The 22611-nt window shown below is 52.5% G+C and overlaps 1 protein-coding gene across 5 annotated transcripts in view; it reads left to right on the top strand.

Annotated features, from left to right (window-relative positions):
* ACSL6 (acyl-CoA synthetase long chain family member 6) overlaps positions 1 to 22611 on the top strand; it is a 60105-nt gene that overhangs the window by 5421 nt on the left and 32073 nt on the right. For 4 of the 5 annotated variants that reach the window (XM_042934558.1, XM_042934565.1, XM_042934547.1 and 1 more), the window contains 8 exons: positions 11822 to 12042; positions 14159 to 14273; positions 15194 to 15258; positions 15523 to 15624; positions 16135 to 16234; positions 16803 to 16981; positions 17987 to 18019; positions 19557 to 19608. In XM_042934558.1, the coding sequence (XP_042790492.1) occupies positions 11822 to 12042; positions 14159 to 14273; positions 15194 to 15258; positions 15523 to 15624; positions 16135 to 16234; positions 16803 to 16981; positions 17987 to 18019; positions 19557 to 19608 (867 nt within the window). Of the gene's footprint in view, positions 1 to 4066; positions 4083 to 11821; positions 12043 to 14158; positions 14274 to 15193; positions 15259 to 15522; positions 15625 to 16134; positions 16235 to 16802; positions 16982 to 17986; positions 18020 to 19556; positions 19609 to 22611 lie in introns of those variants that run through there. The other variant, XM_042934583.1, reaches the window with a different exon arrangement.

Here is a 22611-nt window from a genome sequence, read left to right as displayed (position 1 = left end):
GTTCTGAGACCTAACCTGTAATCTCAGAGCCTGAAGGATTTTTAGATCCCAAAAAGTCCCACCTGTACCTACCTACTTGCTCTTCCCAGGAACATCTTTCCTTTCCTGACAGCTAGTTCAGGTGTTTGGCTGGGGTTGTCTATGGAGAATAGTTGTGGGGGAGGGGGGTGCTGATTTGCCATCTGCCCATTCAGGCCTGCATTCTGAGATAGGTGTCTTCTGGGGCTTTAGAGCAAGAAGCCAGGCCAGGATAGTACCAGTGAGGGAACAATCAGCATCTCTGTTTTCAGACCCTGGGACAAGCAAATCTGGAATGACACCTTTTGGGGCTAGGAACAGACCCAGTGATTGATGATTATTGGAGGAAAGAGAGAGGACAGGCAGGCCCAGGTCAAACGGGCAGCTCTGGGTCCAAGCCCACTAACCAACACCAGGAATCCCACCCTACTCCCAGTGCACTACACCAGCCTGGCCCACCAGTACAGGAGGTGGATCCCAAGGGACCAACCAGGACTCAGCCCTGCTACAAGGCCCTTTGGTACCCTCCAGCATGTGGATTGCTGCTGGGGCTAACTATCTCCAGTCAGCGTCCTTCTGACCACTAACCCCTGGCCCAGCCTTGGCTATAGGCCATTCTGGGCAGTGACTGCAGATCCTGTCGAATAGGCATAAGAGCCACTGGGAGGGACAGTGAGGTCAGTCAGAGACTGGGCAGCAGGATAAAATATGGGCCTGCCAGTAAGGTTGGACAGGGAAGTTGGCCAGAGGCTGGATGGTGAGGCTCTAGAGGCCAATGAGATGAAGGCAGTTAACAACACGGAGAAGGGGGACTCACCAGGACCCATCCAGACCTTCAGTGAATCCTTAACTTTGGAAAGGGCAGTGCTTCTGGCCCCTCTGCTATGGCCCCTAGAGCTGAGGTTGCATGAAGCCACCTGGTTTATGCTGGGTTGCATAAACCCCAGGACCCTGCTTAGTGTCTGGCAAGCTTCAGTGTTAACAGTGATAGTGCCTTCTAGCAGATGGGTGGGACATGGTTCTCTTGGAGATGCCCTCAACTCACCCTTACTCAGCCCCCCACCCTGCCTACAGTCTCTCCCCACAAGCCTAGCTCATCTTGGAGTGGTGGAGAGAAAGGGAGGGCAGGCCTTTTCCTGGCCAGTGGGCTGGTGAGAGGTGTGTGTACATATGTCCCTATCCCTTGCCACAGGTCAGACATCAGGGAAGGCTGAGACCCATGAAGCACCCTTTCCATCTATACTGAAGCGTCCTTTCCCCTCCTGCTCCTCTCCTTCCTCTGACCTCCTGTTCCCCTCAGGGTAGCTCCCTGAACACTCACAGACATGCCTGGCCTCTTGGCTTCATGGGGGTACTGTTGGCCCCAACTTACAGACGAAAGACCTGAGGAGGGAACAGCAATGGATGTTCATCACAGATGGGCATTTTCTTTGGGCTGAGAAGCTGACCAGGCCTGTTTCCGTTGGCTTGCAGGGAATCAGCAGAGCAGCCACCAGACCTCCTGTTGGTTCTGAATCAGTTCCTCAAGTGTTTTTGTCCTAGATTTCCACTCAGGCTAAACCACCACGTGTGTGTTTGAGGTCTCCCTGTGTCACTGTCTCCTGTTAATGGGAGTCTGAGTAGCATCCATACTTCATAAGGTACTAGGTTTGTACTCTGGTTAATAGACAGCTCCTGGTGACCCCCAGGTGTCAGAAAAGCAGCTCTTCTGGCCTCTGGAAGTCTGAACAAAATTGAGGTCTGATCTTGTCATGGGGCCTCTGTTGAGGATGGAGTCCAAGCCTTGGAGTGTCCCAGAAGCTTGTGATCTCGCACGGTGGGCTCTGGGTTACCGTAAACCCTACCCACAGTTTGAGGGCAGTGTGGCAGCAGTTCCTGGTGAGGCGGGCAGAGGATGCACGCGGCCTCCATTCTTAAAAGTCCTTTCTGGGCACTGCAAGTTCTTTCGTTTACCATTACATTTTTCTTCCCTTTTCTTTCTCCATATTTAATCATCAACACTATGAAAATTACCAAAGTTCCCTCATAAATAAAAGGCGGTGACCTTAGATCCAGCCATTTCTATTTTCGAAAGGGGGCAAAACGAACAGATCCTCAGAACGAGCCAATCCTACTTCTTGGTGCCATCCACTCTGACCCAACACAGTGCTTTCTTTCCTTGGGGCCACAGAGGCCTCTGGCTCCATCTGGAAAGGTGGCGGGTTCAGTGAGAATCCAAGTGATGGTTGCTCTCGGTGGGTCAGTGTGAACAACGTCCAACAGCCTTCCTGGACCAGCCAGGGCCTCGTTTTCGCTTGGTCTGAAAGAGATTTTTGTTTTCTGGTGAGAACAGCCCCAGTCTGGCGCCCGGAGCCAGCCGCAGGAATACACACCCTTTCATGTGACAGGCCCAGAGTGGAAAGATACAGCACCAGGCCCTCCCCTGCACTCCTCAGGAGGCGGGCATTTGCATATTCCCCATTCATCCTGGCCTTGAAAAGGAGGCCTGAGTTCTCAATGCTCCTGCCCAGCTGAGGGCTGGGCCACTTGAGCCCTGATATTAACCCTGTGGACACCAGTGGCTCTCAGTGGCCAACAACAGGACCTTGCGGCCCTAGGGCAGTGAGAGACGGCTGCTGTGTGACCCTGACCTCCAGAGGGACGAATCAGGAAGTGGCAAGGTCCCACTGACAGGCATAGCCTTCCACTGAACAAAGTGAAACGTGGATTTGTTTCTTTTTGTGGCATTCCGAAGAGAAACTTTGTCAGAGTATGGGGGAGCCAGAAAATTAAGCTATTTATCAAATTTTCCAGAAAATTTACTTTTAACCAAAGGCAAAACTCTCTCTTCTCTGGTTATTGTCTGTTCTGTGAAAAAACAGTGACACTTAGAATGGTTGGAATGGAGTCTTGTTGGCTCCTGGCTACAGTAGCAGCCCCTTTAGCAGAGTTCTAGGGGTACAGCTTGCCTGGTGGGGGGCATTTATGCATCTTAAAACCCTAGGTTACTAGGAGCTGGTGGGTTCTCTTAGCTGATGGATGTGACACTGAAGGCATGAGGCTTATATACAAGTACCAAGTCTTTTTTCTTCTGCAGCTAAATGCTATCCTCCCAGCCTCAGCTTCCTGCCCCTTTCCTCAATGCAACCAGACTCCTGCCACTTTCCTAGGAGCCTCAAAATCTTACAGGCTGTTTCTGCAACTTACCAACCCACTTTTATCAGTCTATCCCCTTCTCAGAACACTCCTTTCCATCTGCTCCCAATTCCCACCTTCCTCCCTATTCCTGACTAAGGATGTGCCTCAGGTCCTGTCTTTTGTGCATTCCTTCCTGAGCAGGGTCCCTGAGTGCTCCTGAGTGAACAAGCAGGTGAGCAAATCCCTCTCTTGTCCCCCCACCTCAGTTACCACAACCCTATCTTAGCAGAACCCCCGTTGGAGGAGGTCACATCCTGGGCTGCGGCCATCTGCAGTGAGCCCTAAGACCCTGGCCCTGCCAGGAGTGGCCTCTGGTCCCTTTCTGAGTTTGAACCTATTGGGTTCACAGTATGTCCTCAGCGTGGGCTGGTGACGGAAATGGATCACTGCTCATGAAGCCAGGACACTGGCAGTCCTAACACGGACTGTCTGGGAGGGGAAAGGATCATGTTGCAGCCACAGGATTTGGCTTCCTGCACAGTGGGGCCTGGCCAGGGGGTGTCCCTCTGCCTGTGCAGTGCTCATGATCCTCACCAGCATCCCCGAGTCCTGCCTGCTGTCCCAGGGCTTGGTGTGGAAGGAAGGGCAATGAGGTTGAGGCTCATCCACACCATCGGCCCTGGTTATCATACTCGGTAAATATTTCCACAGGGACTTCTGCCAGTTTTAGCCTCTGATGCCCCCTCTTTGCTCTGAAATTTTAGTTGTGCCCGATTCATGGTAAGGACAACGTTTATCTCAGAGCTTGTAAAAGACACTGTGTTTCTGTTCGCTCCTCTGTCCTCAAGGTTATTTGTATTTTTAAGTTCCTGAAAGTGTTGTTTGAGCCTGGCTTCCTGGTGTTGTCGTCAGGAATGTGGGCCCATGTTCCCTGACCAGGGCTTAGGGTGAGTGGGATTCTTTAAAGGTGCCGGCATGGTGGGAGGAAGGTGGGGAGGTATCAGAGGGCAGTGAAGGCTGTTTCCCACACTGAATGAATTGCTAAAGGGAGGCATGTTCACGGTGAGTCCGGGCTAGCAGGTACAGGTGGTGGCCCTGCTCAGCGGTCAGGCACAGCCAACTGTAGGTGGACTTTTCCACATCGAAAGGGCTTAAATTGAGCCTTCGGAGCTATAATCAGGCTCCCTGGGGAAGCTCGGCAGGTGAGTTGCTGTGTAACCCAGCAACCTGCATCCTAGCCTCTTGGGGGATGTGCAGTGTATCTCCCCTGGCACTTCCCCAGTTGGGGAGGCCCTGCGCCCCATCTCTGCCCCAATCATCTGTGGTTCTGTGACTCTAATTAAAACCCAAGAGGAAGATGGAGAGAAAGCCTCACATAGTAGAGATAGGCATGAACATCTGTGAGGACCGGGTAGATACGTGGGCCAAGGGTGGGCTGCTGTGTTTGCGTGTCTGCATGTCAGGGCCGCACAGGTATGATGGTAAGATCTGTGCTTTTCTTAACCTAGTGATGGGGCCACAAACTTCCTGAGACGGAACTGCTGCTGTGACTGTGTCCCCAGCACCCTGTGTGGCTTTCCATCAGCCAGGACCTTGGTCATGGCCGCTGAATTTCCTGCTCTGAAAGCTGCCCTGAGAGGCATTTAAATGAAGATTTTGTCTTGTTTTAAAACATCTCTGAAGATGACTAGAGAAACGTAGGGGTCCTGCTAAGAAGGATGAGGTAGGAGCTTTGTGAACAGAACTTGGGTCCTCAGGCATTTGTGTATGTATTTTAAAGCTTCTTCCAGGTGGATTGGAGGAGGATGGGACCTGCGGGCTGAGATAGGCACCTGCCAGATTCTAGGTGGGGGCTACTGAGGCAGGAGGAACTTCCCCTCAGGGCCTGCCCCACGTGGTGGGGAGAACAATAGAGGCTCCATCAGCCGCAGGGGAAGTGTTGCAAGGTCTGTGAACTCTAGACTCACCAGGCAAGTTGTGCACACAGCCCCTTAAAAGGGAGCTCAGAGCACTGGACTGTGGCATGGGACTGTCCTGCTGCTGAGGAGGTAGGTCAGATTTGGGTAGACACTGGGTCCATCTTGGCAGACTCGGAATCACCTGTTCTGGGTAGGGCCTGGAGGGTGGTGAGCTGGCCACTGTGGCCTGGACTTGTCTTTTACTCTTCAGCAGGGGCCACCATGTTGCTACTGTGTGCCTAGCCACATGCTGGTCACCAAAATAGGAGTGAAAAATGGCCATACCTGACCCCCTCCCCCCAACCCCACAGAGACAAACCTTGCAGGAGTGAGGCCCTGGGAGTCTGTGGGACCTCTGGTCCCAGTCTGTCTGCCAGAGGTGCTGAGAGATGTCAGAGATCAGCTTTGGTTCCAACAGGCCTGGGTGTGGATTCTGGCTCCAGGATGGCTAGTCCCTGGCAAACCAGGAAACAGTGTCTCTAAGGGCAGTCATTAAGGAGGGGCTGCTGTGCTGGACTAGGGTCTTGCAGAAGAGACCTGCTGACCCTGATCCTTGGTCCAGAGTGTCCAGAGCATCTCTGAGCAGGTGTTATATCTGGGACTGTGACTAGTTTCCTTCCTCTCGCCAAGTAGACAGGTTGTGACCTTGTGGGGTCAGGGAGTGGAGACAGTCCCTGGGAGGGGCTGGCGGTGGAGTCTCCTGGGCTTCTAGATGCCTCTCTCAGCCGGACATCTGGCATCCCCACACCCACTCCCCACTACTTCCTACTACCTCCGCCAGTCACGTTGGCTGCAGGTCCCCAGCCCCTGGCTGAGGTTCTGGCCCCTAATCGGTGTCACGGATGGATGTGTAAAGAGGCTTTGTCCTTAAGCAACCCATTTGGCAAACTCCCGTCCAGGACTAAAGACAGAGTGGAGGTGGGGGAGAAGCAGTGAACGGAGCTCTGGAAACCCGGCAGAGTGGGGGTTAAGGCGGGTTGCTTGGCTCTAAGCTGATCTGAGCCAGTGCTGCCCAATGTGCAGATGAAGGGGAGGGGGGGGGCAGCAGCTCCTCATAGAGCTGTTCTGTACCCAGGTCCTGCCAGACCTGCTCCCACGGCCGCCAGGGAGCCTCTGCCACCACTGCTAACGCCTCCACCACCACCCGGCTTCTCAGAGCAGGCGTCTGTTGCCATCCGCTGTCCCCAGGAGGGCACACTTGGGGCAGGGCCTTCGCCACTTTTGTGCCTTGTTCAAGATGTGGTAAGCTCTCTCCCTGAGCCCCACATACCCTTTATAAAGGGAGGCTGGTACTAGTGGGACCAGTTCAGCCGCCTCCCCAGTGCCAGGAGCCCTTTGGAAAGGTAGGGTATAAATGCATGTACTTTTGCAAGTTATCTTTGAGCCCTTCTGGCTGACAAAGAGATGGAGTAACCGCGTTAGCTAACTACTGTCTACTGAGTGTTTCATTTACTGTGTGATTGGCACCACACTCTCTGTCTATCCATTGGCTTGTTTGAGCAGAGGCCCAGAGGGATAAAGTGACTTGTCCAAGGTCATACAGCTATCAAGAGTCTGAGTCAAGGTTCAGACCAGGTCAGTGCAGCACCAGAACTTAGCTTTGGGCCCTCTCCCTAGATTGTTTTCTGGGGACCCTGGGCCCTGGGAGAGATTGTGATTTTCTTTTTGAAGCCTTTCTTTGAGAGTTAAGGAGGTTCTTTAATGATCTGGTGGCTTGCCTTGTGCTTGCCTACCATCAGAGACCCAGAACCCCATTGCAAGAACTCCCACCCCACTCCAGGTGAATGCAGAGGGAACCTGAGTGATTTAAAGGGGAGGAAAGAATCTGAGAGTCATGAAGTCCCTCAGTACTGGCGTGATGAGTTTGGACTTTTGTCCTAAGGTGGTAGGGAGCCAGAGAAGGTTTTTGAGTAGTAGCATGACATGGTCCTATCTGTGTACCAGGAAAATAACTTTGGTATCAGTATAAGCACTGGTTAAAAGCAGGGATACCTATGAGGAGACTGGTGTGGGAATCTGAACTGCACTTAGTGGTAGCTGGACCAGGCCATGAGCTGTGGGGGTGAAGAGGAGCAGTCAGCTTTGAGAGGTGTTTAGGAGGTGGCCCTGACAGAGCCATCTAGGTAGCTTGTGAAGGTCTAGAGTGCTGCATTTAGGAGGCTGGGTCTGCCGAGGGTTGTTGGATCTGAGCCAAGGGCCTCAGGGCCATCTCCAACAGGGACTGTGCCTTGGGGCTCTACCCCTGCCACCCTGCCACCTTGGTGCCAATATGCTTCCCACCAGGGTTTCTTTCCTCCTATTCTTCCCCTTCCTGGGCTTTGACAGCTATGCCACTCACCACCCACCTTCCATGTGCCCCAAATCAGTGGAGAACATGGTACAGGGAGGGGAGGGGTGGGGGGGACTCTCAGTCCCCTAGCCTGTGCCACCACTTGGGGTCCTGAACTCTTCTGTGCCAGAGGACAAAGAGGTATAGGATATGCCGGGGGAGAGGAGACTAGTTTGTGCCGAGGGCGCGGTCCTCCTGCCAGCTGAATATTTACAAACACTCACTTGGCAACAGTGCACCACTGATTCCGTTGGGTGCTGTCCAGCCCACCCCCATCCCACATCCCATGCTGCTGCCACCAGGAGAGCCTCCCTGGGGTATGGGAAGAGGCAGCTCTTGCTGGGATCCCAGGGACCACCAAACCCCACCCTAGCTTAATGGAGAGAGAGTAAAGTTCAGAGGAGGCCACGGCCCTTTGAAATAATGAAATGAGACCAGACCCCAGGCCTTGACTCTACCCTGCCCCCATGCGAAGGGTTTGGTGGCGTGGGTTGGCTCTCAGGCCCATGTCCTCAGAAGACCTGGATTTGCAGCTCTGCCCTGCAGTGGCTCCCAGGTCTGCAGGGAATCTAAGGGTATACGCAGGCAGCCCTGAATGTCTGAGAAGGTCGGCAAGCCTAGGAGCATGATATGTGCACCACTGATTCCCTTGGTTGCTACCCAGCAGGGAGGGGTGCAGGCCCAGCCTCAGGGCCAGAGTTGCTACATTCCCTTCAGATGCTTCCTTAAGGGTGGGTACCTAAGTAGGAGCCTGAGGAGGAGTGGGTAGTCAAGCCCTTTCTCCACCACCCTCCATTGCCCCAGGCAAATGGGTTATCTAGAGAGAAGGTCCCAGCCAGGAGAAGATGGTCTGAGGGACCCACCCCTACTGTGTGCACAGTGAAGAAGTGAAGGGGCCTGACTGCCTGATGCCGCTTCATAGGCTCTGGTGGCCTTGTGCTGCCTCCTTCCCCTGTAGCCTGGGCCTGGGCCTTTCTGAGCAGGTCTGGAGGTGATTACCTGTGGGTTCAACCCCACCGCAAATGAGGGCACAGGTGTGGATATGATGGTCCAATGTTGGCAGGGATGGGGTAGTGGTATGGGAGGCTGTGGTCTGGGCCCTGGATCCTGGCTTCCCTAGTTGCCCCCTCTGTATCTGTGGATGGCAAGTACCTTCTTCTGTGGAGTCTGTGTGTCCCCACCTTCGGCAAGGGCTTCCTGGACACCAGGAATTCAGCAAGTTTAGACAAGTTCTGTTCTTCCCTCTCCTGGGGCCTGTGATACTTTGGTGACTTCTGAGAACTTGCATTTCTAGGAGGCCAGCCTCTCAGACTTGTGGCATTGACCTTTGTACAAGATTTCTTGGGCTCAGACCTTATTTCCTGAGTGGAATATTCAGTTGGCTAAGTGCTCTCTGCTCTCTGTCAGCTCCAGCTTCTGTACGTTTGCTTCCCTCTGTTCAGGACACCCTTTCCTCTTCATCTTTCCATCTCAACATCAGTATGACTCCCTGCCAGAAGCCTGTCCTGACTCCCCATGCCTGCACCAAGCACCTTCTCTGGCTCCCCATGCCTAATCACAGCCCAGACCACACTGCACAGCCCTGTCCGCTCCTTCGTGAGTCGCCCAGGAGGAGGGCAGGCCCACATCTGGCTTGTCCCAGGGTCCAGCACTGATCTAGATGAGAGCGGTGACCATGTGAGGGTCTGCTGAGTGAATGGGGGTTGGCTGGGTGGATGGATGGAGGCCATTCTGGGCTGTGCTCCGTGGATATCAGCGAATGCTGCAGATACCCATGTTCTGCTGTAGCTCAGGGCCCATGAGCAATGGCCGAGGACTAGGGACTGTAGGGTTCTCTCTAAAATTTTGGGGGACCATACAGCTAAGCTCTTAAGGCTTGTCAGAGGCTTCTCAGCCCATTGAACCAGTTCAGCCAATTAGAGGAAATGTCAGTGAGCTCCGAGCCCACCCCAAGAGCTGATGAACACCCGGATTTTCCACTATGTGTACTGAGTTATTTCTCTGACAGGCAGGGCTGTCACTTGGTCTCCCCATCTGCAGCTTAGGGAAGTAACTGTCCCAAGGAAACTAGCTGGCTGCCTGCCCAGGGTCTTCCCCAGAGTGGTTTTCCTTGGTGAATTCACTGGGGGCCATAGCTGGGCCTCTTCTTTGCTTGTGCAGAACCATAATGTGATCGATATGCCAGGAGTGATTTGTTCCTGTAGGATGGCCTCAAAACTGATCTAGCTCAAGGAGGCTACTAGTAAAACTGGGTTTCCAGCTCAGGAACTCAGTGAGAATGATGAACTCAGTGAGGAATTCAGTGAGGGCTGGCTGGGGGCTCACTTTCTCTGCTCTCCAGGGGGCAGCTAGAACCTGGGCATGGTTCATGAGTGTTCCCAGGATTCAGACACTCAGACAGCCTGTTGTGCCATCTATAGAGCATAGACTCTTGAGGGACCATATCCAGGGCCCAGCCACCTCTGCCCGGTGCTTGGGCCTGCCTCCTTGGTCTGACAACCATACCCCTTAACCATCTGTTTAGTCATGGCGTGCCTCTAACTATGCCAGACACAGTATGAGTAAATGCCTCTGTGATACTGTCCCCATATTAAAGATGGGCAAGTGGAGGTCCAGAGAGGTGAGTTATATGCAACCTTGTGTCACTTATAAGTGGAGAAGAAGGGATTTGAATCAAGATTTACTTGCTTTCTCTGCAGTGACTTGCACATCACTGATCTCATCTCTGATGTGGTAATGTTACAATATAGTACAAATATTATTTATTGGGATTTCAGCAGATTGCTCCTTTCTCCGGGGTCAAGCAATTGCTGTTTGGCTCATATCCTCTGGCTGCAGAGTAGCTGCTGTTGGGTTTCTCACTGTTTTCCAAAAAGGAAAACCACAGTCTTGCTTCCAAAGGTCAAGGGCCAGTAAGGAGAGCGGCCATAAGTGGTGCATGGCAGCCTGGAGCTTACCCAGCCCTCATTAGGTTGGCAGACCTATAGGTATTATGTGGTGCTTGTAGCCTCAAATCCTACTGGGCAGTGACACTGAAGATGCCCTAGTGAAGATAAAAGCATCCAATGCCTGGTCCATCCTCACTGCCTCTCTCAGTCCTGGGTGAAGTGAAGACCCTTAGCCCAACAGGCCATATGTCTGCCCTGCCATCATTGCTTCATTTAGTGGCCATCAGGAGAACGTGGCAGCTCCTGAGACCTGCTCTCTTTGAACCAAATTTAGTTAATAATATTTCTCACAGCAACACTTCCACTGTCCACCCCAGGGCATCCTCTCTATGCCCTCATCAGCCCACTGTCGCCACTTGGACTGTGGTGGGCAAGCATGGAGTCCTGACCACTTTATGTGACATCACAAGGAGTGCTGCTTACCCCTAGAAGTGCACACAGCACTTTGCTGAGCCCTTTCTCTCTGAGCCTTGGTTCCTTTCTCTTCCCACCAGTTCCCCTATGCCACTTCTGTGTCCTCTGGACATGAGCTGATTGGGTCCCGGGGGGACGGCCCAGGGCCCAGTTAATGGTGGGGCCAGCTGTGCCTCTTGGTGCTTGGTCAGTGGCCATGCAGAGTTGTAGTGCATAGTGGTCAGCAGTCTGGGGCCAGGGAGCAGTACCTGGATCCCACCCTGGCTGCTCTTGGTAACTTTGCTGTTCCTCACAAAGTTGGCCCCAGCATCACCTCTGGCCCTGGCAAGACTGTGGCTCCAACTTTTCTTCAAGAAGAGCCTATGGTATGATGAGGATGTAGACCTGGGGAAGCCCTGCTGTGTCACTCACTGGACCCTTGCCAGAGAGATGATTGCCCTCATGTCATGAGGGCCAGAGGCACCTCTAAGAGTGGGTTGATAGGCTCTGCTCCCTTTCCTTTCTCTGTCTCCCTCAGGATCAGGGCCTGGTGCTGGGAACTTTGAGGTAGACTGGAAGGAACCTGTACCCCTGACCCATTCTGGTCACTGTGGTTTTCATACTCCAGGAGCAAAGAGAAGCACAATAATATGAACACAAAGGAGAAGCAGAGCACCCAAACCCTGGGGCTCAGGAGGCATTAATTCCAGAGCTTTCAGAGCATTCCCCGGCTCCTGGAAGATAGGGAAGCATCTGTCATCCATGCCCTAGGGCTTGAGCATATAGTTCTCAGGAAAACCGGGCCGGATGTCTGACTGTCAAGTGTGACCACTAAGGGTTCTGGCCTGTCACCTGGACAGGCCTGTCTAGGGATACACTGTGTTGCACAAGAAGACTGTACACCCCAACCAACCCAGGGCCTGCCCTACTGTATTTGGCCAGGGCCTGGCCAAGGTCATTTTGTCACTTGTGATCCAAGACAGATGGAAGGACCGAACCAGACTCCTCCCTAGCCTGCCATCAGCTCTCCTCTCTCACCTACCTCTTGTTTCCTACAGAGTTCATCCTCTCACTTCTGGAGAAGATGCAGACACAAGAGATACTGAGGTTGCTGCGGCTGCCCGAGCTGGGTGACTTGGGCCAGTTTTTCCGCAGCCTCTCAGCCACCACCCTTGTGAGTATGGGTGCTCTGGCTGCCATCCTCGCCTACTGGTTCACTCACCGGCCAAAGGCCTTACAACCACCGTGCAACCTCCTGATGCAGTCAGAGGAAGTGGAGGTGAGCAATGTGGAAGTGGCTGGGCTGTGGAAAGGAGTGGGCAGAGGACAGGTATCTTGAAGGTAGAAGCCAAACTTGTAGCCGATTTTACCTAAAATGGTGCAGAGAATCTTGGTTTCCCCAAGCAGTGAACCACTAAGCCCCCCAGTAGCCTTGAGCAGCATCTCCTGCTAGATGCTCCTCTGCCTCTCCCAGGAATTGAACCCTGGGCAGAGCCCAATCATGGCCTTGCACCAGGCCTCTAGTTTGCCTGTCTCTTGGGTGGGAAGCCTTGGCTCACTGGTGCCTCAGTAGAAAACCTAAGGTTCTCAAGGAGCTGCCAGATAAATTCCCTCCCACAGTCTCTCTGTGCCCAGCCATAGTCTGGAGCTGGGACTCTGAACTGAGCCCACCCGTGCCCCTGTCCTCCCAGAGCACATGGACTCACAGAGAAGGTCACCAAGGGGAGGAAAAGTGCAGTGGCCCAGCCTGGACAAGGGTATTCCAGGCTAAATCTAGAAGGACTAGTGAGATTTGTTTCTTTCTTAAGCTTGTGACATTTATTTTGCCTTTTTTTTAAGTTTATTCATTTATTTTGAAAGAGAGAGAGAGTGGGGGAAGGGCAGAGAGAGGGGGAGAGAGAATCCCAAGCAGGCTCTGCACTCTTAGCACAGAGCCCCATGCGGGGCTCGATCCTGTGAACTGGGAGTTCATGATGTGAGCCGAAATCAATAACTGGACACTTAACTGACTGAGGTACCCAGGGGCCCCTATTTTGCCTTTTTAAAAATTATCTTTTTCTTAAACTTTATTCATTTTGAATACATAATATATTCACACTTCAAAAGGGAAAAAGGTCATAGACTGAAGAGCTTCCACCTTTTCTTCCCCAGGGAAACCTAGTAACGATCATCTGTGGGCGAATAGATATTTGCCCCTCTTTTTAAAAGCTATCATGCTGCATATACAGTTCAACATCCTGCCTTTTTTGCTCTTGATCTTGGCAACCATGAGCATAGCAGAGTTTTGCCCACTAGGAGAGGGTGCAGGTCTAGATAGGATGGGAATGTTCAGGGCACTTTTCCAGCAGAAGGCATGATATGTGCAAAGATGTGAGTATGTGATCTTGTACCTGGTGGCTTTGGGAAATGGAGATTCATATGGGGTGGCTGGACAGTGGAGAGGGGCTACCAACAGGCTAGCAGAGTAATTACCAGTATGGCGTTTGGTATACAGAAGCCCTGAAGGGCTGGCTGTACCTCTTACTAGCTATATGATTCTTGGCAGTTTCTTAACTCTCTGAGCCTCAATGTCCTCAACTGTCAGGTGAGTAATAAAAGGAGTATCTGCTTCCTGAGTTGTGGTAAGGATTTGGTAAGGTGACACAGAGAAAGCACCAGACTATTTGGTAATTTTAATTATAACTTACTTTGAGAGGCCAGCAAGGACAAAGGCCCATGGGCCAGGATCCTGGAGGGAGCAGCATAGATTTATTTTTTGTTTTTAGTAGTAAGCAGACACAGGGTGAATTCGTGCCGTAGAAGGGTCATGTGGCATGGGCAGGAGTGTTCCTGGACAGGCACCTTTAGCCAGTATTCAAACTAATTCACGCTATTATGTGAATGATGGATGGCACCCAAATTTTTCTTAACCTAGGGGTACAGCAGCAACAGATGATGGGATGAAGGCCACCTTTCCAGGCTGATCCTGATGCCAGAGGGTAGCCTGACTCTAGCCAACACTTACCATTCCATTGTATGAATGAACCATAGGTATATTTGAACAGTCACTGAAATTATGGACATTTTGTGTGTGCTCACGCAGTGTTTAGGTGCTGTGTGCATGTATGGGAGACCAGTGTACTGGGCCTGTGTATGTGAGCCAACTGTGTTTGAGTGTAGCTGCATATAGGTCAAGCGTATACCAGCCATATGTGTGTGAGTGTGTGTAGAGGTTGTGTGTGTACCGTCCAGGTGTGTGTAGGCCATGTGTGTGAGTGCACACAGAGCATGTCCCAGTCCCAACTGTGTGGCCCTGGTGTGCATCCACGCCGTGTACAGCCTGCTGCATACCGGTGCTCTCCCCTGATGCCTATGCCTGCCTCAGCCAGCTTCCCTGGCCTGTGCTTGGCTCGTAGGACAGTGGCGGGGCCCGGCGATCTGTGATTGGAGATGGCCCTCAGCTGCTCACCCACTATTATGATGATGCCAGGACCATGTACGAGGTGTTCCGCCGTGGGCTTAGCATCTCAGGTGAGAGGGGCTGTGAGGGTCTGGAGGAGCCCTGCCAAGGGTTGAGCAGGTGCAAAGATGTGAGCTGACAAGCAGGGAACCAGGGGCGTGGCAGGTGAGTGGTTGCCAGGTTCAGAGGAGAAGAGCAACTCCTGGCACTCCTCCCACTTGGAGAAGTAACTGCATTATGCGGCCGAAGGGCTGACCTCAGCTTTGTTCTAGCCCTTAGCACTGCCTGACCTTAAACCAGCTCTTAGCTCATAGTTACAAAAAATTTGTTTTAATGTTTATTTATTTTTGAGAAAGTGAGAGAGAGAAAATGTGGGCCAGGGAGGGGCAAAGAGAGGGAGGTACAGATTCTGAAGCAGGCTCCAGGCTCCGAGCTATCAGCACAGAGCCCAACGCAGGACTCAAACCCACGAACCCCAAGATCATGACCTGAGCTGAAGTCAGACGCTTAACCAACTGAGCCACCTAGGCACTCCTTAGCCCTTATTTTATATCTCCCATGGGCAGCCCCTGCTAAGCCTCAAACTGCCAGGCCTCTGGCTGGCATGGTTCAGAGCCTGAGCCTCTGGGATGTCTGGGTGACCCAGGATATGGGTCAAAAGGAAGTGGTCACAGAGAGGCAACTCTCCATCTCTGCCTCATAGTCCCCACGTCTTTGTGTCCCCTTGGGGCTGCATCACACAGGTCATGGTGGGAACTGGCACTGTGTTAGTCCTTATTCCAGGGCCTCCCTGCTCCTTGAGGACATGTCATGCTTGTGTGCTTTAGGCCTCCTTCAGCTTCAGCAGGTTAGACAGGCAGCTGGGGGCAGTTCACTTGACCCATGGACCACCCCACAGGATGGGATGTCCATTCACCTATCTGATGAGCAGATGCAGGTGACACCCACCCTACCATCCTCCCTGGCACAAGGCCTGCTTATCTCTCTGCAGGGAATGGACCCTGTCTTGGCTTCAGGAAGCCCAAGCAACCTTATCAGTGGCTGTCCTACCAGGAGGTGAGTGATAGAGGACAGGCCCCACCCTGTCGACCCATGTAGACCTGGCATTGTGGGGCTTGTGGGTACCCTGCAGGGTCTCAGAGGGTCATTGTTTCCTTGCATGGCCTGTTTGCCAGACTCCCAGCAGCAACTTCAGAGGACTTCCTGCCGACCTGGGTAGGGTCTTAGGGAGGTCTCAGACCTGTAGGAATCCTTACCTGGGAATCTCCCTCCCCTGCTAAAAGTCCTTGCTTTCCATCACTTCCCCATGTCCATGTGCAGGTGGCCGACAGGGCTGAATATCTAGGGTCCGGACTTCTGCAACACGATTGTAAAGCATGTACAGATCAGTTTGTTGGTGTTTTTGCACAAAATCGACCAGAGGTAAGCTTCTGCCTTGATTGGTTTTAGAGGTTTCAGTAGACTAGGGGGTTGGGTACCATACAACAGCCCTGGTCCAACTGCATGTAGGGCCTAGGACAAGAGAAAACATGGATGTACTTGGTCCATGCCACCACCGACTCCTTTGGCTTTGCCCCTAATCAGGAGTGGACATCTCAGCCAAGCTCCATCTACACCCCACCCAGCCCCACAAACAGGTGTTTCCTGAGCCATGGGAGAAGAAAGACCCAGGGAAGAAGGCCACAAGGCCTAGAAGTAGGCTTTGGGCTATTTGGAGGCCCCAAATTCCCTGGGGCATGCGTGCTCTAGAAGGCTGTGGGGAAGCAAGTGCAACCAGTTAATCTCATGGATTCCTTGCAACGTGGAGAGGGCCAGAACAGAACCTTCTCAGGAGGACCCAGAACAAGTACCCTGGTTGCCTGGGCATAAGAGCAGTACAGCCCTCCTATCTGCTCTGTGCTCCCCCAACCCCGCACCTGTGTGTCTCCACAGTGGATCATCGCAGAGCTTGCCTGCTACACGTATTCTATGGTGGTGATCCCACTATATGACACCCTGGGCCCTGGTGCTATCCGCTACATTATCAACACAGGTGAGCCACCACTGCCTCCTCTTGCCACTGGCAGCCAGCCCCTGGACCCCAGCCTCTTAGCTTACGCTAATTGTCTGATACTAGTAAGCACTTTGCTTCCATTCTCAAAGAACATTTTCCAATCTGGCCGTTGAGTTGGCTTTCCCCAGTTGGACTTCACCTGAAGGCACCTTCCACAGGGCCTGGCTACCGTGAAGGAGCCTCTGCAGCAGCCTCCACACAGGCTTCCGACTCTCTGAGGCTTACTTTTCAGCTCAGGGCAGATGTGGGGGAAGCGGGGTGATGGTGGCAAATAACCTCAAGCAGACCTGAGATTATGGATCCTGAGCCTGGAGCAAAGGAATGCTTGGAATCTGCTCCAGGACATTCCTTGGCCTCTTGCCCTTGTTTCTCCTAAGCTCCATGCACTTTCCTCTGTATACAACACATAGCCTACATGGCCTGTCTTCTGCATTTATTTACACACAAGCTTTGGCACACACAGCCCATGGCTCTGCTGCCTAGCACATGCTACCCACAGTCACAGCCTGTGCTCACACAGCCTGACTTTTCCTAATGGTCCCTTCAGCTGACATCAGCACCGTGGTCGTGGATAAACCTCAGAAGGCTGTGCTTCTGCTAGAACATGTGGAGAGGAAGGAGACTCCAGGGCTGAAGCTCATCATTGTCATGGAACCATTCGAGGAAGCTCTGAAAGACCGAGGGCAGGAGTGTGGGGTGGTCATTAAGTCCATGCAGGCCGTGGAGGTGAGTGTCTGCTTCTGGGCTGTTTACTGGGCCATAGCTGGTTGGCTGCTGAGACAGGACTGCTGGTTATCTGCCCCTCTCATGCCCCCGGGTGGACATCTTGGGCCATCAGGGTGTGTCAGGGCTGAGATAGGGCAGGCTTTTACAAGGGCTGGTGGCAGGTGGTGAGGTTGGTGCCTATAGGCATCCTCTAGGTGACAGGCTCAGTTGGCTGGCACATTGAATAACACAGGCACCAATAGGTATATGGTAGTGCCAGTCTGCCCCAGAGTTACTTACATAGCCTCTGGATCCTCCATGTTTTCAGCTAGCCATCAGCCTGTCTGAGCCTGAATACTACAGACATGAAGTCCAGGAGTCTTTGAGAGGTTCCTTCAGTGTGTCCCAAACTCCCAGCAGCCAGCAGAACCAGTTTTTCTGTGCATGACCTCCCCAGAGGCATCAGGCTGGTGGCAGCTTGTGGCCTGCTAGAGTGGCACAGGACATCCTGGTCCCCAGGGCCTCACTCCCGCCTCAGTAGCAGCTCACCCCCACCATCCCTTTCTGGATGTAGGCCCCTGAGCTCTCCAGGTGTTCTCCTACCTGCCTGTCTGTCACCAACTATACTTGTAATATCTGGGCAGTTGTACCATCCATGGTTTGGGGGCCACATTTATGCTGACCACCCCCCCATCTGCCCCTCTAGCCTTGACCATTTATCTGGAAGTGTAGGCCACCTAGCCATTCTGTCCTGAGCATGTGTCCCAATGGGCACCTCAAGCTGTCTCCCCCGTTGTGCACGTGCACAGTGTCTAACCTCTCCTTGGGCCTCAGGCCCCTGTCTGTAATGTGTGGGGTGGCCTAGGCCTGGATGTGCATATAAGAAGAGCCACTCAGGTGGTTTCTCCACATAGGCAGGAGGTGGTTTCTCCACCATGCCAAGCTTATTTTAATTTTTTGTTTATTAACTTGTTTTGATCAATCAGAACTTTTGAGCATTTTAAAAATCATGGTTTTCTCTTCCAGGAGTGTGGCCAACGGAATCATCATGTCCCTGTGGTAAGCTCATCTGCCAGCAGGTCTTTATTGATGGTGTGCGGGGCTTATCCTCACAGACCACGCTCACTATGCAAGGGGCCTTGCTAGGGGGTCAGAGAAGCACCCCTGTGTTAATAAGCCATTGCTGTGAGCAGCTTTGGAAATACCCACTCAAGGAACCAGGACTTGTGTAGGTGAGGGTGTAGAGAGGGACCTGGAACAGGAGTCAGACGTTTAAGATGGAGAAAAAAAGGGCAGCCATTCCTCACTACCCTTGGTTCTCCAGAGGCCTTTTCTTTGGGAAGGCTTATTTTTTCCCCTTGTAGGTAGTGAACTCTACAAGGATGGGGTGAACAGGAGAAGCAACAGATTTAGAAGTGAACCCCGGGGCCAAGTGCCCTTGTAACATCTGCTGTCCTTGTTCATCTTTGTGAATTTTTCTTTTTAAAATTTTTTAACGTTTATTCATTTTGAGAGACAGGGCACAAGCGGGACAGGGGCAGAGAGACAGGGAGCCACAGAATCCAAAGCAGGCTCCAGGCTCTGAGCTGTCAGCACAGAGCCCAACACGGGGCTCAAACCCACGGACCATAAGATCATGATATGAGCCGAAGTTGGACCTGACTGAGCCACCCAGGCACCCCGTGAACTTTTCTGTGTGTTACCCCCGAGTGATACTTCCTGGGGTCAAGTCACCAGTGACAGTCACTGGCCCTGGGAGAGCCGTGTGGGAGTTTTAAGCTTGCTTACGAGGCCTCTTGCCTCCAGTCTTCCCTCCAGCTCAGCCCTTCCCACTCTTCTTACCTGCCCCTGAGCTTTCTCATATGCGGATCAGCCCTTCATGGGCAGCCCTGGTGTATACCCACCTCCCTCATACCATACCCCCGCCTTCGGAGCACCATTCTCCAACCTCTTGGCACACCCTTGCCTCCATGCCTCCACCAGTAACCAGGCTAGTTCCTCTTCCAGAGCCCATCTTCCCTTTGTCTGGAGAGATCTTGCTTGTCCCTCAGTCCCAACTCATGTCATCTCTTCTGCATACAAGTGGGCATGATAGGCTCCTCCTGGTGACCCCAGGACTCTGTGCCCTGGGCCAGGGCCAGGGTCTGATACAGAGCAGTCTTGGTGCCACAGTGGGAATCTCAGTTCCTGGGCCACACATTCTGTTCCCAGGCCTAACCCCAGACATTTGGGAGAAAGTGGGAAGGCAGGATGGAACTTCTCCACTGAGAAGGTGAGGTCTTTGTTAGAGGCCTAGATGTGACCACTGTAGCCCAATCCCATCTCAGATTCAAGCTGGGGAGGCAGCAGGACCAGGTGAGAAATTAGTGTGACAGATGGATGTCCAAGCCCCCATCAAGTTTCCTCAGCCTCTTTCCTGAGGACCTGCCAGCCCACCTTTCTGACGGCTGCAAGCAGGGGCAGGCACACGACTCTATACCCACTCGTGGCGGGTGGGGGTGCACAGAGAGGCTGGCTGGTTGAGAATTCCAGGGGTCTCGGGCCCTGGCTGGCCACTCTGGGTCCTCTTAACATACACTTTTTCTCAACTCTGCAGCCCCCGAAGCCCAGTGACCTCTCCATTGTGTGTTTCACAAGCGGCACAACAGGTGAGCTGAGGCACCCAGATCACCAGCCGGGGCCACCTGCAACCTTCTCTAGCAGCCTTGGTGGTGTGACTGCAGGGGTCTCTGCTGCCCCCCTGACCTCTGAGGCATGGGCTGAGCCTTGTCCCATGCCTGATTCCAGACCATGGGCTCCCAGTGCCCAGCAGGAGGCAGCATGGGTGGTGGGACATGGATAGTGTGGACTGCGAAGTCCAGGGTGGGGGCTGGCCATTTCCTGGAGCTGGGGCCAGAGGAGGGCTGGGTAGCTGAGTCACATCATCCCTTGCTGAGAAGCAGCTCTCACCACTCTCCTTCCTGCCCTGACTTGGCCTTTGTGTCAGGGACCACAGACAAAGTGTGGGGTTTGGTGTCTGAAAGTCTTGATTTGGGTTCCACTTCTACCACTTGCTGGTGGCTAGGAACCACTCACCTAGGCTTGCTGCCACCTCCTCCCCAGGCTCTCCCTGTGATAGGGTGGTTGAAAGTGCCAGAGAGGGAATGGTGTGGAAAAAGGCAGTGCAGAAACTCTGAAGGATGGGGCTGGTATGCTGTGGGCGTGGATGTCGGATAAAGACAAGCAGAAATGATTCACCCCATGCCTGGTGCTGACAGAGGAGTGCATAGGGCAGCATCAGCAAGGATAGCCAAGGAAGGCTGCTTGGAGGAGGCAGGGTGCACAGGAGGGGTGTGGCCACAGGCACAGCACTTCACAGTCTGCAGTGCCTTTTCCGTCCAGTCACTGAGCTGCTGGGACCTCAGCACGGCCTGTGAGGCAAGCAAGCATGGATGCTATATGAGTGGATGCCACCAGCAAGTGGAAGCAGGGGACTTGTGCCCTTTTTCCAGAACCCCCGGCCCAGTGCTCTTCCTCTGCTGCTACTCCATCTCATCTATTGACTTGGGAAGTCACTTGTCCTAGCCTTAAATGGGCAAGAAGTTTCCAGCCTTCTTCTTCTGGTTGGAGGGCTGGCCTGCCTTGATGATAACGCTTGATGGGGTGGGCAGTGAAAGTGGAACTTTGCACAGTCTCTGCAGATGCAGCCTCTAAGGCATTTGGCAGGTCCTCCCCAGCCCCATAAGCAGACCCGCCATGAGGATGGATCATGATAAACAAGGCTTTGTTAGATCTAGATGGATTTTTGCCATTAACTCAATGGGTTTGAGGATTTCCTCCCCACGGCTAATTTTTAACACAAAAGAAATAGCATAGTCCTTGCTCTCCAGTAGCTGACATCTAGAGTCAACACAGAATTCAAAAACGCCCTTCAGGTTTACGTGGGGTTTTTTTTTTTTGTTTGTTTTTTGTTTTGTTTTGTTTTTTTGTCATGAGTTTCATACGTAAAATTTTGGTGATATGTCTCTCCAGCCTGGGTTGGGAAACAGGTTACTATTGTGGCCTTCATGTATTTATTTTTTTAATTTATTTTGAGAGAGAGAGCAAGCAGGGTAGGGGCAAAGAGAGAGAGGGAGAGAGAGAATCCCAAGCAAGCTCCATACTGTCTCACAGAGCCCAACACAGGAGAAAGAACTCACAAACCATGAGATCATGACCTGAGCCAAAATCAAGAGTCAGACATTTAACCAACTGAGCCACACAGGCGCCCTACTACCATGGCTTTTACCTTTTGACCCTTGATGTTCAAGAGTGCCCCTAGGCTTTTAATGAGTCACTTGGTCATATTGGCCTCCATATCTGGAGAAGAACTTCATGGAGCAGAAATGTGCTATCACCCAGGTGGAGAGGGCAGGCCTCATGTCCCATGCTTTTCCAAACCATGAAATCACAATTGGAAGCTAAGCCATCCTGCCCAAGCTCTGTGTGGTGGAAGATGGTCATATGGAGCCAGGAAAACAGGTTGTGATTTAGTGCCCAAGACTCCCGCGATAGAAGTGCTGCTGGTGCCAGGGCAGAGCTGGGGGATTGAGCAGACCTCTTATCACCCTGCCCGGCTGTACTTGGATTTCCTTGGCATTAGCATGAGCCTGTGCTGTGCCTCTGGCAGCCATCCTGTTTTCGAACACATCAGCCCTGCCTGTCCTCAGCATCACAAACCCCGGATACAGCTTCTCTTCTGAACTGTGTTCCCAGCTTCATCAGGGGCCCACACTGTTCTTTCAGTGGGGAAAGATGGAACGTATGATCTAAACCTGACATTTGGTTCATGATTCTGGTGGAATCATTCTGGGAAGATTTTCTTCTTGCTATATGATGGAAACATTTGTGGAGATCCCCAGAATAAGCCAGTGCTATGGGACCCCCTAGTCAGGCTGTGACAGTCCTGCAGGAGGTGAGAGGATGGGGTTTGTCTACACTCAGGGATGGCTACTGGGTGGGTATATAGTTCGTTGTTCATTTCAAAATGACTGTTAGCTGGACTGGAATCTGATAGCCCCTACCCCCCACAAAGAGAATTTGTGGGTATAATATAGCCTTGTTTGGGAAATTGGGTGCCATTAGTGATAGTTAAGACGTATACTATGAGTTCATGTACCCTCTCTTCCCAGAGAAGAAAATACAGCGATCTTTTTAAATATATCCTTCTCAAGCTCTATGCTTTTAGCATTCTTTTTCTAACTTATATCGATTCACTCATTCAGCTCATTTATGGAGCATCCAGTATACATCAGACCTAGTGCTGGGGGCTGAGGTCACGGGGATGGATAAGACAGACCCCTGTCTTCATGAGCTCACAGCTTATGTTACCGGGCAGTTCAGTACAATGTGGTCACTGCCTCAAGAGTCCACATCCCAGAGTGCATGGAGCACTATGCCACCAAGAGGTCTGAAGAGCAGGACAGAAAGGATTCCCAGCGGAGTCCACTGGAGCAGAGTCCTGAAAGATTGGTAGCTGGAGGAGAATAGGAGGAAGGGCATTCTCAGCATGGGGAACAGCATGTGCAAAGGATTGGCTGCAAGAAAGAAAATATTGCTTCAAAGGAGAGTTGAGTGAGGAAATAGCTGTCTGGGAACATGGCCTGGGAGCACTGGCAGGAGAGGAATGATGA

The sequence above is a fragment of the Panthera leo genome, chromosome A1 (assembly GCF_018350215.1).
Source record: "Panthera leo isolate Ple1 chromosome A1, P.leo_Ple1_pat1.1, whole genome shotgun sequence".
Lineage (NCBI taxonomy): Eukaryota > Metazoa > Chordata > Mammalia > Carnivora > Felidae > Panthera > Panthera leo.
This window is presented reverse-complemented; position numbering and strand designations above follow the sequence as displayed.